This window comes from Rhopalosiphum maidis, chromosome 4, assembly GCF_003676215.2.
Source record: "Rhopalosiphum maidis isolate BTI-1 chromosome 4, ASM367621v3, whole genome shotgun sequence".
Taxonomy (NCBI): domain Eukaryota; kingdom Metazoa; phylum Arthropoda; class Insecta; order Hemiptera; family Aphididae; genus Rhopalosiphum; species Rhopalosiphum maidis.
Window position 1 is genome coordinate 41100901 of NC_040880.1, and position 24788 is coordinate 41125688.

The 24788-nt window shown below is 26.9% G+C and overlaps 1 protein-coding gene across 1 annotated transcript in view; it reads left to right on the top strand.

The window, feature by feature from the left end:
- The window catches only part of LOC113557471, a 205246-nt gene that overhangs the window by 14745 nt on the left and 165713 nt on the right, over nucleotides 1-24788 (top strand). Inside the window, exon 2 of the mRNA XM_026963013.1 lies at nucleotides 1207-1382. Within this exon, the coding sequence (XP_026818814.1) occupies nucleotides 1207-1382 (176 nt within the window). The remainder of the gene's footprint in view (nucleotides 1-1206; nucleotides 1383-24788) is intronic.

Below are 24788 nucleotides of genomic sequence, written 5' to 3' on the forward strand. Positions count from 1 at the left end.
TCGTACTGAATCATATTACTGAAGCGACAGACATTTGCTCTGCTTCACGCAAATCTAATAATATATTTTACATTTTTCTTAAAATCAGCAAAAACCAAATGTCGTAATTAATAATAAACCCATAGATACGTATTATATGTTATCAAACGTGATACCTCGTTATTTCTTACATGTATTATTATTGACGCGCTCGGCAATTTTGAGATTAAAATAACCATCATCGCAGTAATAAAGCTGGTTTTCAGCTTGATAAATTCTGTCATATAACAAGTTTCCGTAGAAAATTATTCATAAACGCTGACGACTTTTTGAAACTTGCAAGTTCAATCCCTGTTTCGATTACAGTTTTCCGAGATAACTACACTACACATCGAATATTCGTCACAGGTGACACAGTTACCTGCTTATCGTGTAAACAAACTTGTCACCTGTCCAATATAAACATAAATATATCAATCTAACATTAATTCTACTGGGCACACTATAGAATGAGCAAATTAATTATAATGTGTCAGGTATTTAAGGTTGTGATAATAAATTATTACAGAACGAAAAATACGTATAAATAATGTATATTTAGAAACACCTTTACTTACAAGTTGTAACAGAATTGCCTCATAACCATACTTTTCACCAATGAACTATATTTTTACTGCCTTAATATATAATATAATTAATATTAGATGCAGTTGAAGACTTAGCAGCTAAAAAAAATCGATTGGATAAATAATGGCACATAATACTCTAAAGTCCAATAAAAATCTAATTCTTTGACGAAAAACACATATAAGTTGATTATTAAATGATCTAACCACTCATTTAAAATTAAAAAATACTAACCAACAATAGCATAAATAATACAATAAACTTAATCCTTATCTTCGTAATTTAAAATTTGAACACATTATCATCGTTTGTTATATTTTTTTTTATAAAAAAATATTTAGTCTAAAAATGAATTTTTAGTTTAATCATTAATTACGTATTTAGGTTCTAATTTCGTACTATAAATTTCATAATCAATAATTTTTAATTCAATGAAATATATTTATTTCTTTTTATTACACATATTTTAAACTCGTTTTTATTATCTAATTATAAAAGTGTTAGTAATGGTGATTTAATGTGAATTAATACTTTCTTCAGATTATAAGATAAAATAAAAAAATAAAATAGTTTAAATTATATAATTTTTACATTTTACAGTGGAAGAGAGACCCAAACATTCGGTAGTGAATAGAAACCCACCAGGATGCCAAGCAAGTCGAAGGATATCGAGAACGAGTCGGAGGAGCAGTTCAATTGGCTGTCGATCGTTAATGATCGGAAGGCGATCGTCTGCTGGCCTTCTAGCGTGGACTAGTTGTCAGGATCCATCTAGGGTAAATACAAATTTAGTGACTATCTAAAACCAATTACATCAAAAGCTATTACATTCATTCTTTCCTATATTAGTTTTTCAATTTCAGATTTCATTCTGATTCTATATATTATGGGTTTTTGTATTTACTTATAGATATTTCTATAAATTACTTTTTATAAATTTAGATTTTGTTTTGTATTTTTCAGTGTTTCTTTTATAAAGTATTTGTTGATATAATATTCATAACATATTATATATTAGTATAAATCAAAACTATGTTACTCAAAGGTATATATTATGAGTTATGACGTATGTATATTTATATATTATATATACTTGATTCATGTTAAGATATAAAATATGATATTTTTCGTGACTTTCAAAAGTCGTTAGACAAAAAACAAATTGGTCATTTAAAAAATAAATAATTAATGTCGTTTGCGGTATCTCATCTATCATAAATCATTGAATTAATCCTTTTAAGTAAAAAAAAAAAAAATTGTATGGAACTTTAAGTAGAATAATAAGTTCTTTAAACTTAATTTTCCGAAAAGTGAATAGTTTCATATTGACCGGAGTCGCATAGCCGTAGCTGATAATAAAAACCATTAACCGAAGTAATATCATCTGTATTTTTGTTTAGAATCCGTATTAAAAAGTCAACGAAAATAAAATGTAAAAAAAAAACTTCATACGGTAGATAAGCGCAAACAGTGCGTATAATCGTGTTCGGCGTGAAAGTCATTAGAGGTAATCCGTTTTGTTAAACTCAGTAGCCTTCTCATTAGCTTTTAGAACCAGGAAAACCAGGCATAGTTTAAGACTATAAGCCCTTGCTGTCCCGGTTTTCACTATAAAGATACCTACCAAGATACTAATGAATTGCAAACCTTGAGACGTTTTCAATACCGTGAATGATGTCGTATCAATCATGATACTCTGGAAGTCTGGCGTAAACATGCTGACATCTTATGAATGGACGCGAGAATGTAGCCCAAGGGTAAACTTTGATCGAAACATAAAAACCTTTATAAATCTAGAAATAATATTATGCAAATATCACACACAGGGTAAAATATTTTTTAAAAAGTTTAAAAAAAAAAAAGTTTCCAGTTACATATTATTGTTGTTATTATGTTATATGTACGGAACATTATAACTTGTGAATTAGTATAACAATATCGATCACGGTATATTATTTTTGAATAATTTTTGACGTATCATGTTATGTTTTAATAATGATGTTAATTAAATTAGTTGAGCGGTTTTTTGACAAGAATATTTTGTCCATTTTTTAAGTATGTAATCATCTAAAAAAAATATGCGCACAACAATACGTACTTTATTTTTTAATTTAAGGTACTCATCACAGTTTTTAGTTATTATAGCATTGTAGTATAAAGTATACAATGTGTTACCTTCTTAATATCAATTATTGGTTAAATCCATCTAGATTAATTTAATAATTTAATTAATTTAGTTATAACATATTATTATTGTGACTTGCATATAATTATCAACTAAAAGTGCAAACACACACACACAACCGTACAATATATGAACAATTTAATACACATGACATTAACTGCAAATAACTATAATAACTAGGAATCGCGTGAAATAATAACAATGACGCCTATAATAATATATTCAGCCACCCATTATATATTGAAAATAAACATAATTTATCGACGAGTATAACTTGCCCGTAGGACGTTTATATATTGATTATATTATTTTATTCTGTCATCGACTCGTAAATGAATATTATACCATCTTTGAATATTGCACGATATTTTAAACTCTTTTTAATTAAATATATTTAAAATATGTAAAAGGTTTTACGATGCCAAATGTTGTGGGTAATAATTTTCCTCTGGTGGTTTGAGGGATGGGCTATGGTAAATAATTAAATGCATTGCATTCGATTCAATTTTATATGTATATTGAACCATATTGACTTCTAAATATCTTAAATCATACTTATAATATGGGAATAATATCTAGTTATAGAAATCATAATTAAATGACGAAACGTGTATGTATAGGTTACATACATTCTTAACAATTGTTTCCATAACATGTATTAAATAGGTTATATATTATTATGTCTGACGTCTGATATATGTAAGTACATATATTATACATGAATATAATATAATGTAACATTAATGTACATTTTGCTTAGCGTATTAAGTGTTTATGGCGTCCATATAATACTAATATAAATCGTAAATTTTCGAGCGCAGTTAGAAAACACAATATATCGAAGGTGGAATGCTGCTGCCACGCAATTCACACACACGAGTTTATATTTGCGTGTACGAGAGCCAAGTTCGGAATCGTCGGAGGAGAATTTGTCGTGAATCGCGGTGGCGGAGAGGGCACTACAATAAACGCGACGACTCGCCACTGGGGGCGGAAAAAAAAATAAATAAAAACGTCATGCACGGTTTATAATATGGTTATTATCACACGTCGACCGTTATGTCGTCGTATCATCACGTCGGTTGATGTTTGAGTCTGATGTAATTTCAACCGATCGACACGTCACAATATCGCAGCATCTGCCGATCGCTGCCGTTTATAATAATATAGGCTCGGCATATGTGGTGCGATAAAGGCGTCTTTGAGGGATGCTGACGCGGAGTGATCGCTTTACCCTTGCGTCTTTTTTTCTACGGATAAAATGTTGGCTATATTTTCGTTTATAATAAATTCACTTGTTTTTTCTTCTTCGATATTTTCACGGTTTTTTTCTTCTGTATAATTATTTAATCGTGATTAATCAGCAGTGTGATGGTTAATAAAATATAGTGAATTTTAAGTTATACCGAACATTAAAAGTGCAATTATTTATGAAAAATTATATTCATTTTAAAAAATAAAATAATTTTGCAAATTATTATCTATATATTTATAATTTTGTACATTTAATAAACAGTATAAAATAGTCTTGTGAACTATATCATCTAGAATCAACTAGATTTAGGAGTATCAGTCTACATGGTCAAATTTTTATTGTAACGGTCTATATATAATATATAACTACAATAGTGACTAAAAATGCCTTGAAATTGAAAAAAAATATAATTAATTGATTTTTAAGTTTTTTACTTGAAGTTTTTTTTTAAACTTAAATTTAAATTTCGATATAATATCTGTAGGTACAGAGATTTTCAAAACAATTTCATATTAGAAATAATAGTCGTTGGAAAAAAAATCAAAATAAATAAATGTTTAAGTCAACAATAGTGTTATTTGTTATACAACGGTAAAATATCTATCTAACCTAACGAAACCTATTCAATGTCACAATAGATACTCGTTATATAAATTGCACGTATTTTTCCAGTGTTTATTTATACAGTAATTAATATCATAATATTAAATCTAAGCATTTAGTTGTTAATGTTTGGGACAGTCGGTATAATGTATATCGTATTAATCATTTTATTATACGTAAACAATTATTTACTTGCTGTATTAAAAATTATGTTCAGTTACCTCTCATGGTAGTCATAGTTACCAATCTTATCAGTGTATCTTAAATATAAAATATCCACAAGGGGAAATCAATTACTATTGCAAGTATCGATCGTAGTTCATTTATTTTTTATGAGTTAATTGTTCGAAAACATAAATATTAAATGAGTAAGGAGAATACATTCTACGAACACGTTGACTTCCTGATTTTTTCTACGTATAGTTAATAGGCCTATAATGAAAAATAACTAATGATTATAATTAATGTAATACAGCTTGATAACATTTTGCGTCTGGTTCTGTTGTTCTAGATGATGATATATTAAGGAATTTAAATTAAAATCATCATTACATAGAATTGTGTTTTTATAAAATAAACTATTTTACGGGTAATCGCGAAAACGTATTTTTCAAAAAAGCTGATTAAACATTACACAGATATTAAAAATGAATGGAAAATACAGAATTTTATACGCACTGTACAAAACTCTACCAAATTTACTCATAATGAAGTATTAAAATAAATTATGTTATAATAATTATATTATTTGTTAAGTTAATTTTCAACTTGAAAAAAAAAACAACCTTTTTCAAAAATGATTGTCCTGCTGTATTACGCTATTTATGTCATATACAAATACGTCCAATGTGTCGACGAAATAATATTATAGTTTTTAACGTTACGTGATGGAAATTTGCACAAACTCAAATAAATCAGATGTATGTCTAACATTTCAATCTCTGCTAGTGACGGATGAATTATTGAATTTTCATGAACAGTGGAAGTTCTATATTTTATAGGTCAACAACTAAAAATACTTTTCTGTCCGTCAGCATTTCCCAAAATTTTTAATGTAACCATTATATTTATAATTTGTATGATCAATTTATTTCATAAAATAAATATTAGAATTGTCAATTTACGTACACATTTATTGATGCTATTTTAATATCCTAATATTTATGTACAGATAAATACTAAATACATATTATATAATATTTATTTATAGTGTCTGACATAACGTTTATCCATTCTTGTTTGTTAGTTTACATAGAAAAAACAATTACATACTGAGTCTACTTACTCAATTATAGGTGTGATATGTATAATCAGATTTTTTATTTAAAAAATTATTTTCATTATTTTTAAAGTCGCAGGGTCTGGCGCAATTCATTGTAAAAACGGGATATCTGTTTCGTTTTAATTATGTTAAAAATAATTGAATAGTACCATGATAATTGACTTAATGAATTTAATTAAATCTATAATTTGTTATAGGGAAAATCTGTGATTGGGTCTGCAAGTAAGCTATTATATTATAATTTTTTTTTCAATAAATTGATATATTAAAATACGTATTATTGATAGGAATTTAAGATTATTTTAATAATTTTTTTTATAGATTAATATAATATTTGAATACAGCACATTATTTCTTATATACCTAAGTAAAAAAAAAATATATACACGTTCAAGGTATTTTTTTAATATTTTTCGTGATTCAATGCTTATATCAGTTAGATATCAACGTGTGTTAAATATCCGTAGTCACTTTTGGGTTGGAAAATAGTTCCGAAAGATTTATGTTTTATGAATATAATTTATAGTTAGCAAGTTTTTCGAAGGAGTTGTGTTCGATTTTCTCAATTGTTTTCTCAAAACGTTAATAGAAATGATTAAAAACAATAGTAAATTGTTATAAGAAATGTTGGCGGCATGGTTTAAATTTAATTCTATGTTTCCACCAAGGTGAGCGAAGCGTGACGAGTGACACACACCAGATAGTTACAATTTACTATAGTGTCCATTAAAAAAATTCATTATTATTATTGGTAAAATTATAATTTTTAAATAGCATTTTTAATAACAAGTTGTAAATTATATTACTAAATTAATTATCCACAAGTACTGGTAGAAAATGTAAATTACACAAAGAAACCCTCAAAAAGTAGATAATCTAGTTTTTAATGTTAAAACTTTATAAAAGCTTTTGTTAAGAAATTTTGAATGAAAAATATACAGTTCTATAGGAAATACACAAACTTCACTGTCATATGAACGATTAATCAATATTCATATTATTATAATTTCAACAATGCTTTAGTGTACGTACTACGTTATAATGTGTTTTTTGAGACCAGCATGTGTAAGCTTCGATTAAAATAAATGTATAACGTATCTCTAACAATAAAATTAGTATAATTTATGGTTAAAAAGTAAAAAAGGGTATATTAAATTTAAATTTGTAAAATATTATATTGAGATCGACTTATGTGTAATTGAAAATACTCATATTGAATTGAATATGAAATAAAAATAATTTATGGTTTAAAATATAATAGAAATATTAAGTGTTAACTTTACATATACGTATAGATAATAGATATAAATTTATATAATAAATAATAAGGGTGGAAATCCAAAACTTACTTTTAAAAATATTTATAAAATCAATTTAATATCGATTTTTATGGGATAGAACTTCGAGAAATTGATCGAAATTGTTAGAATAGATCAAAACGTACTGTTAACCGATCAAATCCGCTTTTAAAAATAAATGGTTAATCAAAAACAAATCTTTTGTATGCATATAAATGATTATAAATAACTTAACCTTTTTTACATATAAAAATGGTATTAAGAATAATTAAAACGTACTTTTTTAAATTTCATGCCAAAAAGTACTATTGTCCGTGTAAAAAGAATAGGCACCAAGTAATAACACCGTAATGTTTTTTCAAAAACGTAGATTTTTTTATGTTGTGCCAAAGTATTGTATTGGCTGCATTGTAAGTTTAAGGAAATAAACTAAGTTATCCAAAAAGGATTAAATTAATAGAAATAGTACGTTTTAGGTCATTGTAAATTTTAAAATGTCAAAGAATAAGATATATGTATTTAAAAAATTAATAAATACATTTTTTTAAATCACTAAAACTCATTTTACATTGCATTTATTGGGCGACAATTAACTTACTTTGGTTATAGAAGTAGAGATACAGAAAATCGTTTCTCCTGAAAAATCAGTATCTTGACAATAGTATATTATGGATTTGCACCCCTCATATACACAGTGTGTATCTGGAAGAGATGGCATTATATTTTAAAATCATTTCAATGTAAAACTGTCAAATCTTCCAGATAATATTCGCTATGTATTTATTTCCTAGTATTATTTTTTTTATATTATACGGAATTATTGTCATGCTATGTGCTTTATAATATTGCATTATGGTAGTTTATATTTTTTTTTACCTTACCGTGTGATTTATTCATCAGTCATCATATAAATTATATGTAATATTGCAATATTATAAAGTACACTACTGAACTTGGCACATTATGTAATATAATATTACATAATAATAATATGTTCAATGTTCTTTTGTGTGTCAATATATTGTTATACTTTTAAGTAATATACATCTAACGTTATTTATCAAATTTGTACCTATGTTAATGTTTCGTTGTTTTATATGAAATTTTCAAGTGTAAAGCCCTTTTATCATGAATAATGTTTAAATGGAATAAAATAAAAAATTATATTGAGAATTTTGATTAAAAGTCATATTGTGTACAATTCACAAATAACAATAATTATAACGATAAAACGTAATATCTAATAGATTTGAATTGGATATGGTATTAAAAATTATTTATTAATAGTGAGATATGTTAATCATATTATGTGAGTATAAATAGTTAATTTATTATTTTAATTTTTTTTTATAAAGACTATAATACATTTATAACAATATAAACGTTGTGATATTTCATAACTTATAGGCTGTTTTATTTATGTTTATAAAAATATTTATTCCCGCAAGCAAAGTTGTATTCAAAATACATTTTAATTTTATAGACCTATTGGACTTTATAACTTTTAATCTATTATCGGCACAAGCGTAGTGATTGGCTTCTGGTTTTCTAAAAATGAAGATACATTATATTTTTGAAAAGCAAACGAACGATTTAAATGTGTGCTCAAACACTGGAGAAATAACGTACTCAGCGTCTATGCTCATCGGTTGTCAGAGATGTTGCGTTTTGGTTTTTGGCATACTCCGAGGCCCAGAAAATAAGCTAATTTATATGTTAATTCGGTTTAACCCAACCTAAAGCAACACCTTACCCAAGACTTCACGTCTTGTTATGCCAGAGTATTTTTTTATTTATATAACAGAATATTACATTTTATGCACGCTGTTTGTCTTTTACTAATCTTGAATTTATTTCATCCAGCATTAATTCATAGTATTTATTATTTAATAACGAAGAATAAAACGATTTAAATTTAATATAGGAGTATAATATATTTTTGATAGATTGTAAGTTAAAAATCTGTTTACAAACATTATTTTTTACATGTATTGATTTAATTTTTTATTTGTATATATAGAATTTAGATATGTTGTGGAACTTTTTTAATCAGTCAGAATGATTTTAATAATTAGTGGCTAGCAAATAATTCATCTGGTTCATTGTATCGATACAAAATAAAAACCATATTTTTATTGTAAATTGTTAATCCGATTTTTTTTTTTAATATTTGTGTATATTAATTGAAATTTGAAAGATTAGTTTCTGCATTATTGAACGTTATATACTATATATTTTATGTAAAAAGGTCAAAGAGGACAATAGTATATTATACGTAATTAAAAATGTATAGGTTATCCTTTTGGTGATTTAAAGATTATATTAATTAATATCAATATACATTAATATATTATAATCTGTAAAAATTTTCCAAGTATAATAAGTAATAAATAAATTCTACTTCTAATTTATATTTGGTGTAAAACCACTTTTAAGGATTAATATGTTTGTTCATAAATAGTTTAGTAACTAAAAAAACTACTCCTTTGAATTTTGATTTACATGTGTCAGCATTTTTAAACAAATCATCTGTTTAATAATTTACAAGAGTAACAGAAGTTTTTTATATAAAAATTATTTTTATCACCACTGAATACTCTTTTCGATGATATAAAATATCAAAGTATCTAAAAATATGGGTTTAAAGTGTACTAAAAAATTTAAAAAAATAGAAATTTCAATAAAATATACTTTATTTTAGGGTAAAGGGAGAGGCAAAGCCAGTTTGGGAAATCATCCTGTGTACTATGGGATTGTGTATATGATTGACAACAGGATCGGAATGCTTTCGATGTTGTTCGTTTTCTATACCACGGTTATCTACTGTCGGCTACCCTATGACTTTTCCGATCAATAATACATTACATAAGATGTCTGATTTGATTTCTAAATCACGATTCGCTTAATGCTTTTTTTTATATTTCATTCAACTTTTATTTGTATTATTTTTCTGACCATAAAATGAGAAGCTTAAAAATAAAATTCCATTTAGACTTTTGCATGTAACACGCAGTCAAAATACTTATAATACTATATTTATATTTCAATTAAATTTGAAATTATGCAACGAACATATAAAATAATACTTGTTGAAGGGTTTAAAAATACCAGTAGATTTTTATACAAATACAATTATTTCTCATTGATTTTAAATTAAGGGCGTTCAAGTGGTGTACACTTTTTAAATATATGTTTATCACGATACTATTTCTAGAAAATTCATAATATAATGCACTATATTAATCTAAATAACTGACTGCTCGATCAAGTTCTGTGACATAACAAATGTAGTTGTGGTAAACACAAAATAGGTATAAAAACTAATATATTTTTAATTTACCGTCCAAGTCATATTTATTGTTTACTATCCATTTTTTTTATGTATTTTTCACCTTTTTACACTTCAAAGTGGAGAATTGTATGGTTTTTGAACAAAAAGTAGAAAAGGTAAGTATTTTGATATTTTCAATCGGTGAATTTTGTTTTTACTATTTATTGTAAATATGTATTAAACGACTCAAATGTTTTAAGCGAAATAATTTAAAACAGATGGCAAAATAATCGTGTTTCCGTTCAATTATCCTTGTCTAATAATGTGTAATACGTTTTGATTTATTAAAATATTAAATATGCGTTCTTTAAAGTACATTCAATTAATTGAATTTTAGATTAACAATATTTTCTGTTTGATTATAAACCATCAATCAAACAATAATAATAATAATAATAATAATAATAATAATAATAATAATAATAATACAAATAAATGTTTATACGAACCATGATGATAAAAATATAATATAATATAATACGAAGCATTACAATTTAAAAAAAATATGAATTATTTTCAAATGGACAATTTGAAAATCAAGAACGAAAATTGACAAAATTCTCAATAAGTATTAATACACCAATTGTTTTTATAAAAACGCAATATTAAAACGCGACAAGTAATAACAACTCTTACGCGTAATCAGAAGTTTGATCAAATAAATGACTAACGGTGTAACGCGTAATTACTATCGTTAATTGTATGAAATGTAAAAAAAATTACGAGAAAACAGCTTATTGTAACGAATGCATTATGAACACGCGTAGATATAGAGTATTCTATGGCATTTTATATCGGTCCAACGAAAATAACAAATTCCGATGTCATTGTTTATTACGGACAAATTATACTAAATACGATAAACCATTATTATACAAGTACAATAGTACATACATTGTACGTCTACAGAAAAATTTTAATAGGGTTTTTAACAACAAATGATAATTCGAACAACCAAAATATTTAGATTTATTATTGAAAAATATTCCATCAAAACAATGAAATCGTTGATATCTGATAATTTATTGAATCTTTTTTTACTTCGTGTACATCGCAGTAACCAATTATTATTAATTAGTTTTTTCCGACTAAAAAAGTTTATCCCATGTATTTGACATAAAAAAATAACGAGATATCGATAAAAACGAAAATAAAATGCCAGCTCTAATATCAATTTTGATGCGCCGAGCGGTTTTGCGGTTTCATAAAAGTTGTACAGTAAAATTATTTAACCACGACTTAATTTCGGTCGCGTTAATGTATTATATTTTATAAAAGGACGAAAAAAAATAATGAGAATGTTTATTATTATTACTCCAGTTGTATTAAGCCGTGTAAATGATCACTTTTTAGTAGATCTAATTTTCTTATGCAAAAATATATTTTTTTGTTTGAAATATCAATTTGACAACTAAAAACTAAATATTATTTTATCTCGCTGATTGTTATAATAGGTATTGTAACATTTTCGTATGATAATTTTCTTTAAATGTTCTATGATAAATTTATTTATTGGATGTTTGTTAGTTTGGAATTGTTTGGTAGTCTAAAAATGTACAAATTTGAAATATACTAATGTATTTTAGTATGATCCTTTGTTATTATCATAGATAAAAATAATATATAATGATTATAGACTCGGTATTATCGTCACGTAATCTCGAGTATAGATGAGCATACATATTGGCATTGTCAAATAATTAGGTTCGTCGGCAAACTTAAGGAAAATCCTTAGCGGATGGTATCATGTACCAAGTCCCATACGAAATGTATTGGCATATAATTATAATAAATGCACCTTAAGTTAAAACCAAATATTTTCGAGAGTTCCACCATCCTTTAAAAACTTTATGGTAAATATATAAAAATAATGAAAACTCTACATACCTACAACTATTTGGTTTTAAAAATAATCGATTTATGTCAAGAAATTCGGTACTTGAAGGTTAAAAACACATCAACCAAATATTTTGAAAAATCGTGCAGTGTTAGTAACCATTTTATATTTTAGTCATACATTATAAGTACCTATCGTATATTGGTATATACGTTATAAAGTGTCTCGGATTATTTGTCTTCGTTTTACTCTTTTGATGACAATAAATTATATTACTCATCCACCAGCCTCTTGCTGTACCTACAATTTACATAACTATTTGAGCATTTAATGGATATTACAGTAATATTAAACTTTGAATATTTCCATAACAAATTGCTATGTGTAACATTGTTTTTTCAAGAATCACAAAAATAAAAATATTAAGTTTAAGCAAACCAAAAAATATCATATAAATTAAATTATTAACTGTGGTTTTAAAATAAAGTTATAATTTTCCAAAGTAATAATTAGAAAAAAAGTTATTGACGAATAGCGGAAACAAAAAGGGTCAGAAAATCTTGTTTAAAATGCTATAGTTTTTCGTTTTCACTCTGAAATTGCAGTAGTCGATATGTCGATCTGAGTTGACGTTGACGGTCGATGCTCGAGAAATGTAATAATTGGTCTAGTTCAAAAAGAAAAGTATTCTCGACCACGTTGTATCTATTAGTACGTGGAAAAGTTTCAAAATGTAATTTTCCAAACCGTTGAAAACATATTTAATGATGTGGCGCAACCATTATTACCAACCTTAGATGTATTCTTCTATTTCTTCTAAGAGCTGGTACTTGAGGATCTACAATGATGGTTCTGTATTTTTGTTTTTTGTTTTACCGAAGCTACGTTGTAGGTCAAAAAATGGTCAAAAAATGGCCAATTTGTTGTTTTTTAATATTAAATACATCATTTTTTAATACCAATTGATAACTTTGTGAGCTGTAGTGGACTCAATCCGTAAATATTGGAAATGAGTTAAAAATTAAAATTACAAAATATTTCATATTTAACAAAATAAATATATTTTGTTAATACCAATAGATATTTTTAAATAATAAAAAAAATTATATTCATTATAAGTTTTGTTCAACTAGTAATAAAAATTCTTTCAGATTGTCGTGGAAAGTCCGAATATGGTTAATTATACAACACTAATGCAGTAATAATTTAATTATATGCAATTTTGATCGTGGATAATAATAATTCATAATTTAAGCAAATGACAAGTTCTATTATATGTTGCACAGTCAACGAACATTAAAAACTAAAGAATTGTTTAAGATTAATAAATATTTATAAAAAAAAAAATCGATTTATCTTATTCAAAAGTCTCTTCGTATCTGAACCCATCATTAAGCAAGAAAATGCAATTGAATAACTATTGGACGTTTAAAAAATGAAATGTTTAAAATGTACAGTCCATTAAAATGTAACGGGGGACTTACAAATCGAATGAAAAATTAAATGTCCTCGGAAAAAATAAAAAAATTAATATCATGGATTTAAAATACTTTATCAATACGTTAAGTATCAGTAAATGGTGAATTAGTAGTAAAGTATTAAAGTATACTTAAAAACTTTGTTTTGTTCGTATGTCTTTATCATACCTAATATTATGTAATCGCAATGTTTATATGAGTTTCAGCAAGTTCGTTCGCTACATTTTGACATTTTAAGACACGATTAGTTTTTGAAAATTTGAAACATCACTTACATCAATAACACATCATAATAACTTACAGCTTGTAATAAATATTTTTAACATACAATTTTATATGTTTGTAATAGTGTACTACGATTGAGTGAGCGATAAATTATTATTAATCGTTATTTAATATTTTTTTCATAATTAAAAATTTTAATTACTGATTTAGTATACGCGCATTGTTTTATACTGAACACTCAATTTGAAACAAGCGGGAGTGGTGTTTTATCAAATATCTTCATTTCTATCCAATTGAATTATAAAGTTTATTTTATTAATGTTAAAAAAGAACAGTACGCGGCATATTCTTCGTTTACACAACTCAGTAGAAACTCTTAGTCGTGATTTAAAGCCGGACACCGAGGAATAAATTATATTGGCAGTGAAAACTTTACCAGCCCTCGCGTTGTATATATAGTATAACGTGTGGGCGGTGAAAAAGAAAGAGAGTTTGATTCACGAGTAAACGTTTCAAATTGGAGCCAAAATATTCGTACGAATAACCAGTGTATACCCATGGGCGTGTGTATGTGTGGTGTATTTTGATTTCGTCAGACGTTAGGGAGATGTTTTCGGCGGCGTAGGTTTTTTTTCACCCCGCACTGTGAGGTTTTAAAAAGTACAAAAATAAAACTAATCTAAACTTGTCGCGTGAGAATAAATTCCTCGGAGTTATGAAAACCGGACGAGTGACTGTTCTCGATTTATCGCGTGCGCTTACACACGGCACATATACATGCGCACGCACACTAGTTGTCATGAATTTTTTAGCGTGTAAAATTAATCTTTTTCAGAAGAATGGACGGTGTTTACTGCCCATGGTGCGTAAAATAAATATCAAGTAAAGAAAATAAGTAGTTTTTTTTTTTAAAAAAGGGTAAGACACTCTATATAGGTATACGTGATATTGATATACGCATACCGGTACTACTTAAAGTCGAATTTTTTTTAATCGTTCCCGAGAGTTTCGTGTCTTCGAATGATTTCTCATTCGCTTTTCGAGTATTTTGCATTATACATTAATGTCTGAAACGATTTTCTTTTTCGTTTCAAACGGCGTATCGTGACTAAACACCTAGATAAGGCCGAGAAACAACAGTGCTACGATATTTATAGGGCGCACAATAATTGTTGTCGTTATCGAATAATGAAACAATCGTCAAAAACCAGTACCACCGCAAACCGCAATGGACCAGATGTGACTGGATCGCGCCGAGGAAATAAACGAGATTTTTCTATTTGTTTATTATTATTATTATTATTTTTGTTGTTGTTATGTCATTTCGTTCGTATATATATATATTATTATCTTTCGTCGTACACAAAACGTCGCCTAGTATATCATACGGTATTCATGCGGGACTTATTTCACAGAGAAATACAAGTGCACGAATCACCATTGCCAACAAATCTGTAATCGGATGAATGCCGTTTGCCCGTACAATAAGACCGTATCGAGACCGTAGAGCAAAATATCAGATGTCTCTTCGTAAAATAAGACGTCGTTTTTAACAATAGCGTTTTCGGTATAATCCGAACACAATGTACATGATAATTTAATCGAGTATTATGACGCATGTACCGTAAAATGCATGACGCACGATGAATTTAAATTAAATTATTAAATTAATTTTTTTGCGGTCTGTCCCGGAAAGACTTATTTCTCCTATCTAGACACTCTAATAACTGATAAACACGATCATTGCCGATGGAAAATCGCATGCCGGTGAAACAGTCGTATGGTTCTCCCGTTACACTATACCCCGTCATAATAACAATAATAATATGTACATATAACAATAAAAATATACGTAATATATTGTGTATGAGGTTGATGTACTGCACGCGGCGTTCTTACCATATCAAGCCGGGATCGTTATAGCTACGTGGTCTGTCATACCTTGTCCAAAAGCTGAGCTCATCTCAACTTTGCAAATTTCCCGGTAGATCGTGGTTACAGCGCATGATACCATAATTACGACGGTCAATCAGAATGTGATAGATTGCACACGACACGACATACGGCGTATGGCTTTGAATCCGGCTTCATTGTTAACGAAATAAAACCTTTTTTATTAGTGTTATTACATATATATGATAGGTTACCGAATCAATGCCATTCAAATAAATGATTCAAACACATTGGCGAATTTCTGGTCTTTATGGTTTGAATATCATATATTTACAGTATACGGGTTAATTGTTTCAATATATATTTTTTGATTTTTTTGAATCATTTCTCACAGAGAAACATAATAATATAACTAACGAGTAAGTGTACTGAATGACTAGTAATGAAATTAATATGATTTATTATTATTGGCAAAAGACTTATAAATTATAAGTTGTAATATTTTTTTTAACACTATAATAATCTATAATATTATCGATCAATCGTGAATTATATTGTTTAACGCACATTATTATTGAATGAAATTTCCGTCCAGTTTTGTGTAATATATTACAGGCTGTTGACTTTAGGATTTTGAAATAACCAGAGTGGTTATAATAGCTGTGAAATGTATACGTTTTTAGTTTTATTGATTTCATACAGTTTTTCTTAGTGATAAAAACTTATTTGTAAAAAAAAAAATTCATAACTAAAATTCACCTGATCCGGTTTGGTAAGTTCTGACATGAAACATAGTATATGTGAACTGTTAGGAACATATTATGTAAGTTCTTGCAGGGGAAAAAATTCGCGAAAGTAAGTTCCTATACGAACAAAAATACAACAAGTTAAAATATGTTTACAAGTTAACACCTGGTACTGTTTTGTTTTACAGTGACCGCATCAAGCAATCACTGTTAAATAATCCCCTCTTGTCCAATCGTATCTCTTAAGAGATAACATAAACGTGTTTTCTATTTTGCTACATAATTTATTTTAGTTTTCTAAAACTTACTGACTAAGGTTTAATTATAAATTATTATGTTACATATTACATAAATGTTTTTTTTAACATAGTTTTTGTGTTACAACAAGTAGCAACGATCCAACATACTATCCATACCCTAATTGCATGCATATATTATATTGTTTTTAATCCGATACTATGCATTTTAAACTGTACCTTTGCCGAATAGCATACGAAAATAAAAAAAATTTATCAGAATATTATACATAATATATTATAAATATTATATCAAGAAAAAATGTTAAAACTTACAAGTTTTAATTTACCTGATAATAATCTATAATTTTAGATTTATTTATTCGATATATAAATATAAAGTAAGATTTTGAGGGTATAGAAATTCAATATTTCATATTAGATATACTTAATCCGTAGTTAGAAATTTGTTATAATGATTAGGTTTTAAAGATTAAATATAAGGTAGTTTATAATAATATTTGATTTAAAATTGTAAGCAATTTTCATGTAATGGGGAGTCCTTTTATTTAGTAATTTATCAATATTTCAACTTTTAATTATAGACTCAAAAGTGATGTACTTTTAGTTAGTTATAAATTTTATTTGTCATTCCATTATTTTGGCTTTTTTAGTTAATAAATTACATATTTTTGAAAAAATCAACTATTTCATTTAAATTTATCTCTGTAATATAAACATTAAAAATTAACTTGAGGTGGTCTTTGTATATTTTGTATGGTATATTATTTTTATTTGTATTTCACTTTAAGGAAGGCAGTGTAATATTCAATCATTTTTTACACCTACTCATTTAAAAAGTTATCATTTGTATTGAAATAATGACAATTGAGTATTATTTTTTTCGTGTCTTTATCTTGTTACAAAAGAACATAACTTTTCTGTAAGATTATTCATATTTTTTATTCTACTCTATTGGACAATAATTTCGAATAAAAAAATATGATTTGTTAAAACCTTTTTATATTCTTTTATTCTATTTTTGTCTGGTAAAACCAGACAATTATTTATTCGACTTACACAGTCTTTATGTTATTTCAATAGTTTCATTTCATTTCTCGAAATAAATCCAATTAATATTTTGAAATTAGTTATTCAAGTCAATATTTATTAGTCAATTCAAACTTTGAAGTCATTGCAAATTAACTTTAAAAAAAAATATTATGTGAATATAATTTCTTAACATTTTCAACTATAAATATATTTTTAGTTTTATGTTCCGAAGAAAATTTTTCTTTTGAGAAATTTTATATACATAGGTATATAAATAAAATTTTAAACGAATTTTAAAAAGTATCTAAAGTTATATTAGGAGCAAAATAGTGAATTAACGTATTATGAGGTAACGTAGTTAACACATACCTACCCTATGACTCTCTACTCCATTGCACTCCGCCACAGTTAATTAACTAGGTATTAACTGGTTTAAAACTTGACTTTTACATATTAAAATGTTCAGAAAAATAGTAAGCTTTAGAATGTGGAATTAAAATGCACTGTATAAAGTATTAAACAATATATTTTATTTAAAAATGTATTATATTATTCATAATGATTGAATTTATTTTTTACAATTATTAGTGTACGGATCGAGTCAAAAAATAAGATTTAGAAAACTGAGACAAAGTAAAAGTTTTTTGGTAGGGGTTATTAAATTATAGAAGAGCCGGAAATAATATTAATTCTTGAATAACTCCAGATTCCAGCGAGAAATGTTGAGATTTCAATATCCATTTGTGTCGATTATTGCGTCGATTTTCGAGATATGATTTAAAAGATAGGAAGTAAAGGAGAGATAATATGTTTTTTAAATTTTTTACAATATGTCAGATGTGATTAATATGCTTAATCGACATCTAAAAAAACTATGAGCAGTATATTTATATTATATATATATATTTGAATGTGAAAGAATTATATAGATTAATCGATGTACTTGATCGTTAGTTGAATGGGAGTAATGGTACCAGGGTGTATATTTGATGATTTATTTCTTAAATGTGAGTATTTTTAATTATTAGAAGAACAGTTATATATTGTTCTCGCTGTATTATTTACGAAGAATGTTTTTATTAGTTTAACGCTTAAGGTTTTTTTTTTTTTTATTACAGATATGATTACCCTTAAATCACTTGAAAATAGTGAATATATTTGAATATCTATTTGAGAATCAAGTCAATGTTATTTTACAATCACTTAAAACTTGTTACCTATCTAATACAATTATTTCTATACATATTAAGACTATTCGAAAAAATAAATGTTCACCTAGAATCATCCTGTATTTCAATTTATGCATATATAGCATTTTTATCAATTGAAAATGTAATCAGTGGGTAGCTTCTCTTTCATAATTGTTTCATTATTATTTTTTCTCGGAGATATATACATACAAATAAATAGTTTGCATGTTTGTCGTGCCTCAAGGTGTAAAATGAATATTATAAAAAAAAATGATTAAAATATATTTATTATTACTTTTTTATTGTTTAACTAGAAAAAATAAATTTTTCTGATTTTATAAATTCATAAAATAAAGCTTGTACAAGCTAACGTTTGTTATTATTATTTTTTTTATGTAATTGATAATACTGATGGTTCGATAATCATTTAAAACAATTAAACAACATGAAAACATTAAATTATTATTTATTACGATATTTTTTTTTAAATATTTGTCTCACTTATATATATATATAATAATTTTTTAAAAAATGTATAAGTAACGAAATATTTAATTCCTTTGAAATAATAATTTGCTCTAATAGTCATATTTTATTAATAATAACAATACTTAAGCTGTTGTATATAAACATTTTAATAACGACCATAATTGGTTTTTATTGGAAGCGATGTTTGATAAATTTTAGCATGTTTGTCAAATAGAAAAAAGAAATATTATACAAAACGATGGTTTTATTCAGAACGAACGTTTTTAAGACGAAAAATTACATTAATAATGTCTGACCCAGTTCAAAAGCTGTGAAAAAGACAACATAGTATCTTCCGCGATTTGGCTGAATTTTACAGACAGACGTTTTTGAAGAAAATATTTGATGTTGTATTATAATAATAATAAATGGATGCGGTTTGTTAAAAATATATGGTAAACAAGCACATGACGCAATCGTATATTTATTTATAGAAATACTACATTTTTTTTTTTTGTATAAAAAGAAATTTATATTAAAATTTCTAGTTGTAACAATATATCAATTTGATAATAAAAACTCGACAAAACATAAACAGTGCAAAACTTTTTTGCAAAAAGAATATATGTTTTATCTATGAGAAAGCTAGTTAAAAAAACGGTAAGTAATGAACGACTGATAAATAATTAGTATGATGGAAATTATTATTTTTTATAATATATGCAATATAACTGATATAGATATATTTGTATAATATTAAAATAAATACTCAGAAAACGGTTTTATTTTCATATGCCTTTACATATTATCATAATATTATATTCTTTAATATTAAAGTTTAACATGGAATTCACAATACAACGAGTATTGTTTTTGATTTTGTGCGTGTAAAAAGCAAATAATACAGAAATAAACTTTTCAGTATAATATCATATCCCGTCACAAAAAGAAGTAGTATCGAATATTTATAATATTTAGACTGTATAATGTATAATATTATATAATTTATAATAATAAAATAAACAAACTATGAAGTATTGATAACTTATATATATACTTTTACTAAATTCAAAACTTTTTTGTGGATTCCAATCGATGCGATAAAAATATTGTTGTACAAGAGCTAGGATATGTGTGTATTCAATGCATACAAGAGTTCCTTTGTAAAAATTCCAAAATTTATAATTAGAGACCGATATTATATGCACTAAAAATGTTATAAATATTATGCAAATGTGCGAAGAAAATGGATATATCTATGCAACAATTTGTTCTAGTAATTGTAAAATATGCTCTAATGATAATTATAAGTTTGCATTATTTTTGGTTTAGCAATGTTTCTATCACAGTTCAAATTTTCAATGCAGTCAACGTGCAATTTGTACACAACTATGAGAAACTCAGTATTAATAACTTTGCTTGTCAAATATATTAGTTATTTAATAATTGGCCATATCGCTTTTTTTTTGTCAATAGGTAATAACTAAAAATTACCATTTCTGGAGTTCAGATTTGAAATGATTTAATTATTTACCAAAATTCTACAAACTATACACATGGTAGATTTTTGGTTTTGTCAGATGACTGCTCTTATTTAAAATTGAGAATTTTTGAAGATATCAAGGACGTTATATAACCCAGCACGGTTTTAAGCAAATTTCGATCGGAATAAATGTTTTTATATGTCGATGATTTAATAATATAACAATAATAAACCACTCTCATTATGCATTCAGACGGAAATCATTTTGTTTTTAATATACATTTTTCATCGATATCTAGTTTTTTTTTTGTCGATTTTGAAGAAGAAAATCTATTTACAAGAAATACACTATCGTATAATATTACTTTATATACTCATTATGCTCTATCCGTATACAATGCATAAACATAAACTGCTTGTTGGAAGAATACATAATATAACGTTATACGCACGTCAAAGGATAAAAACGTATGAATTGAACATTTTGAATAACCAGGTCGAGTGGTCTTGAGATACCCAAACAGAGGTTATTTTCAAAGCTTATTATGTACAAGTTGTTAATTTTAATACGTATACTGCACAGTTTACACAGCGTGCCTAAAACAACGAACACAGTTTAAAATTTGTTACCGTTGCGCGTCTATACATCTAAGAAATACCTTCAACCAAATATCTTCGTCTCTGAGAATTCAACAATGTTTTCCGGTATATTATAAATTATGTTTCGATAAAGTTACAAAGCGGGTATGAGATACACCTATGTATAATACCAACCGCTATAGTGTTTTTTTTTATTTTTTTTTTTTAAAAAGGTTTTAGAGAATTGACGATTTTAGTCGAGTTTAGCTTATGAGGAACGTTGATTTTCCAATTTTTTTTAATCAAAAAACAAAAAATGGAATTATTACGTATAAGTAGAAAAATTACTAAAGAGGAAAAAGTTTTGTACGTCTATGATAAATAGCACAAAAAAATCAAAAATATTTTGTAATCTAGTAAATTCCATTACATATATTTGATAAAAATGTCAAGTCTTAACGGTTATTTATTTTTAAATAATCATTAAAAATAAAAGATATTAGATTCAAAAGGAAACCTAAATTTAAGCAATTGGTGATTTGATTAGACTGCGATTCGATCGAGCACTGGTAAAATAAAGCCATACAATATATAAATATAAGAGAATTATAGTATACCTATTTATACAGTACTATTTGTGTACAACGCACGTGCAAATTGCTTACAATTTGGACACAGTGGACGTTCGATGAATCGTTAAAGACGGCAACTCGGTGAACGGAATAGTATATTTAATATGTATTTCGTATCGTCCTGCTAAAGTCGAAACGTTAAAACGTTTTCATACATTACACCTCCGACGGGTTCGAGACGTATATTGTATGGCGTATTTATATAGGACTATACACACACACACACACACACATATATAAATAAATATATGTATGTAGTGTACATGGTCGGCCCACGACGAATTCTAAGGATGTGTTCACATGGATATATTCGAACCGTTTTCAAGGCGTTTTTCGTCATCTACGAATCGGGTTGATCGTAAAATATTCGGGTCCCGCGTTCAGTTATGCAAAACACCGCAACAATAAAACGAGAAAACAGACATATAGCGCAAAACAATGGTCTGAGACATTATATATATACATATATATACGGTCACGTGTATAGGGTACTGTAACGATACTTTATACTATTTATGTGCACAGAAAAACAGCGAACGGCACCGTTTCCGCGGCCAATTTCACAGGCGCGTGTACAATTATTATTGAATAACTTATACAAATCGTCAGTCGAGAAACTCGTGCAGCAGTTTAGCTGCAACTCGCTGCGGTATCATTTTATGTACACAAAACTCAATGGAACCTCCTCCTATTAAGGTGTTAGAAATAATTCCACAATTGATTATATTTTACAGTAAAGTACAGTAACCTATTTTGTTATGTCATTACCAACAACTACAATACAATTAGTATACAATGTGAATTGTGGTTTTCCACAAATTATATTTAGTACATAATATGCAAGTTAATAATATTTTCGAACAAATCCACAAAAAGCTCAAAATTGTTTTATTTTATTTCGGGGGGTGTTTGAACACCCAAACCCCTCTTACCTACGCCCATGATTTTACTCACGTATATCTTATATTCGTGTTCAATAATACTAGTACTATATTATGATGGTCTAAGTGTATTTACATTGCATGTATATTACGTTATAGTAAATGACGTACCTACATTACTTACGAGATAAGAAACGGATGTCTGTGAGATTTATAAACGATTTGAAAACGTTAACGACTTTAGAAATAAATGGGTTAGAAAATAGAGGAAAAACAAATAATTTTCGAGGCAATAATCGATGATTATTATTTTGTTTATTGTTGTTGCTCTATTAACAAACAAAATACAGAGCGAATAATATATAAACGTATATTATGTATAAACATATACAATATATATATCATGTATTTGTGTATATAATAGTAATAATATGTACACGCGAGACCACGCTAGACCGTAAACGCACAAGCATATCGCATATACGCGAATCGGAAGGGGCAAAAAAAAAAAGCGAGTTGGGCGGGTGAAGGATAGTAACACAAAAAATTAATGGTCTGTACATCGTTAAACGACCGTTGTGGAGTATAACACGGGACGGGGGACAATGCGCGACTAGAACGATGGCCATAATAAATTTTGGCCCATGATACCGAATCCGCGGACTAAACCGCCGGGTGTGGATTCTACTGCCGGCTAAACATCCATTTTTTTTTTTTTTTTTATCATTGCTCCCGTTATTTTTCTCGCATTATTTTATTCGTTCATTCAAAACAATATAATAATAATTATTAAAAAATTAACGTTGAAAAGCGTATGTTTATCATCAGGTATTAATGATAATTACAGATTATAATAAGTATTATAATAATCATATTACACGTGATAAATCTATGAATTTATACTGTCGTATTATATAAACGAGCACTCATGAGCGCCCGCAGGGAATTTATCAGGGAGGGGCATAATGAAATAAAAATACCAAAAAATACGTTAAAAAAAGTTTATTCCTTGTAAACTACAAAATGTGTTAGAATTATATGAAATCAAATACCAACCCCACACATTAAAGTAAAAATATCGACGAAATGTTTATAAATCAAAATAAAAGTTAAAATGTTCAAAATTCTATTTGAATTCCAGGGGTGGTAGGCAAATGCCCGTCTTGCCCCCCCCTCCTGGAGCTCATGCGAGCACTGATTTAAACGAATTTATAATTAAACACAAGGTGTTGTGCTCACGGAGGGAATCAACAAATCGTTACCTCTACTCGTATTGTCTGTTTTATCTACACTGTAGTATTTAATTAATCACACAAAATTATTGTAATAAAACTTAATATCAATCAACTGCAGTAGGCTTTCGTGTAGCAAGTGATTAAATGTAGAATTTAATTTTAAGTGTTGTTGGTGAACTACCAATTTTGTAAATATTTCTCAACGGGGTCAACTTCACATTTATTTAGCAATATACGTGGTACTACTTCCGAAAACTCCACGAAATTTTATTGGAGCAAACCAAAGGTCAAT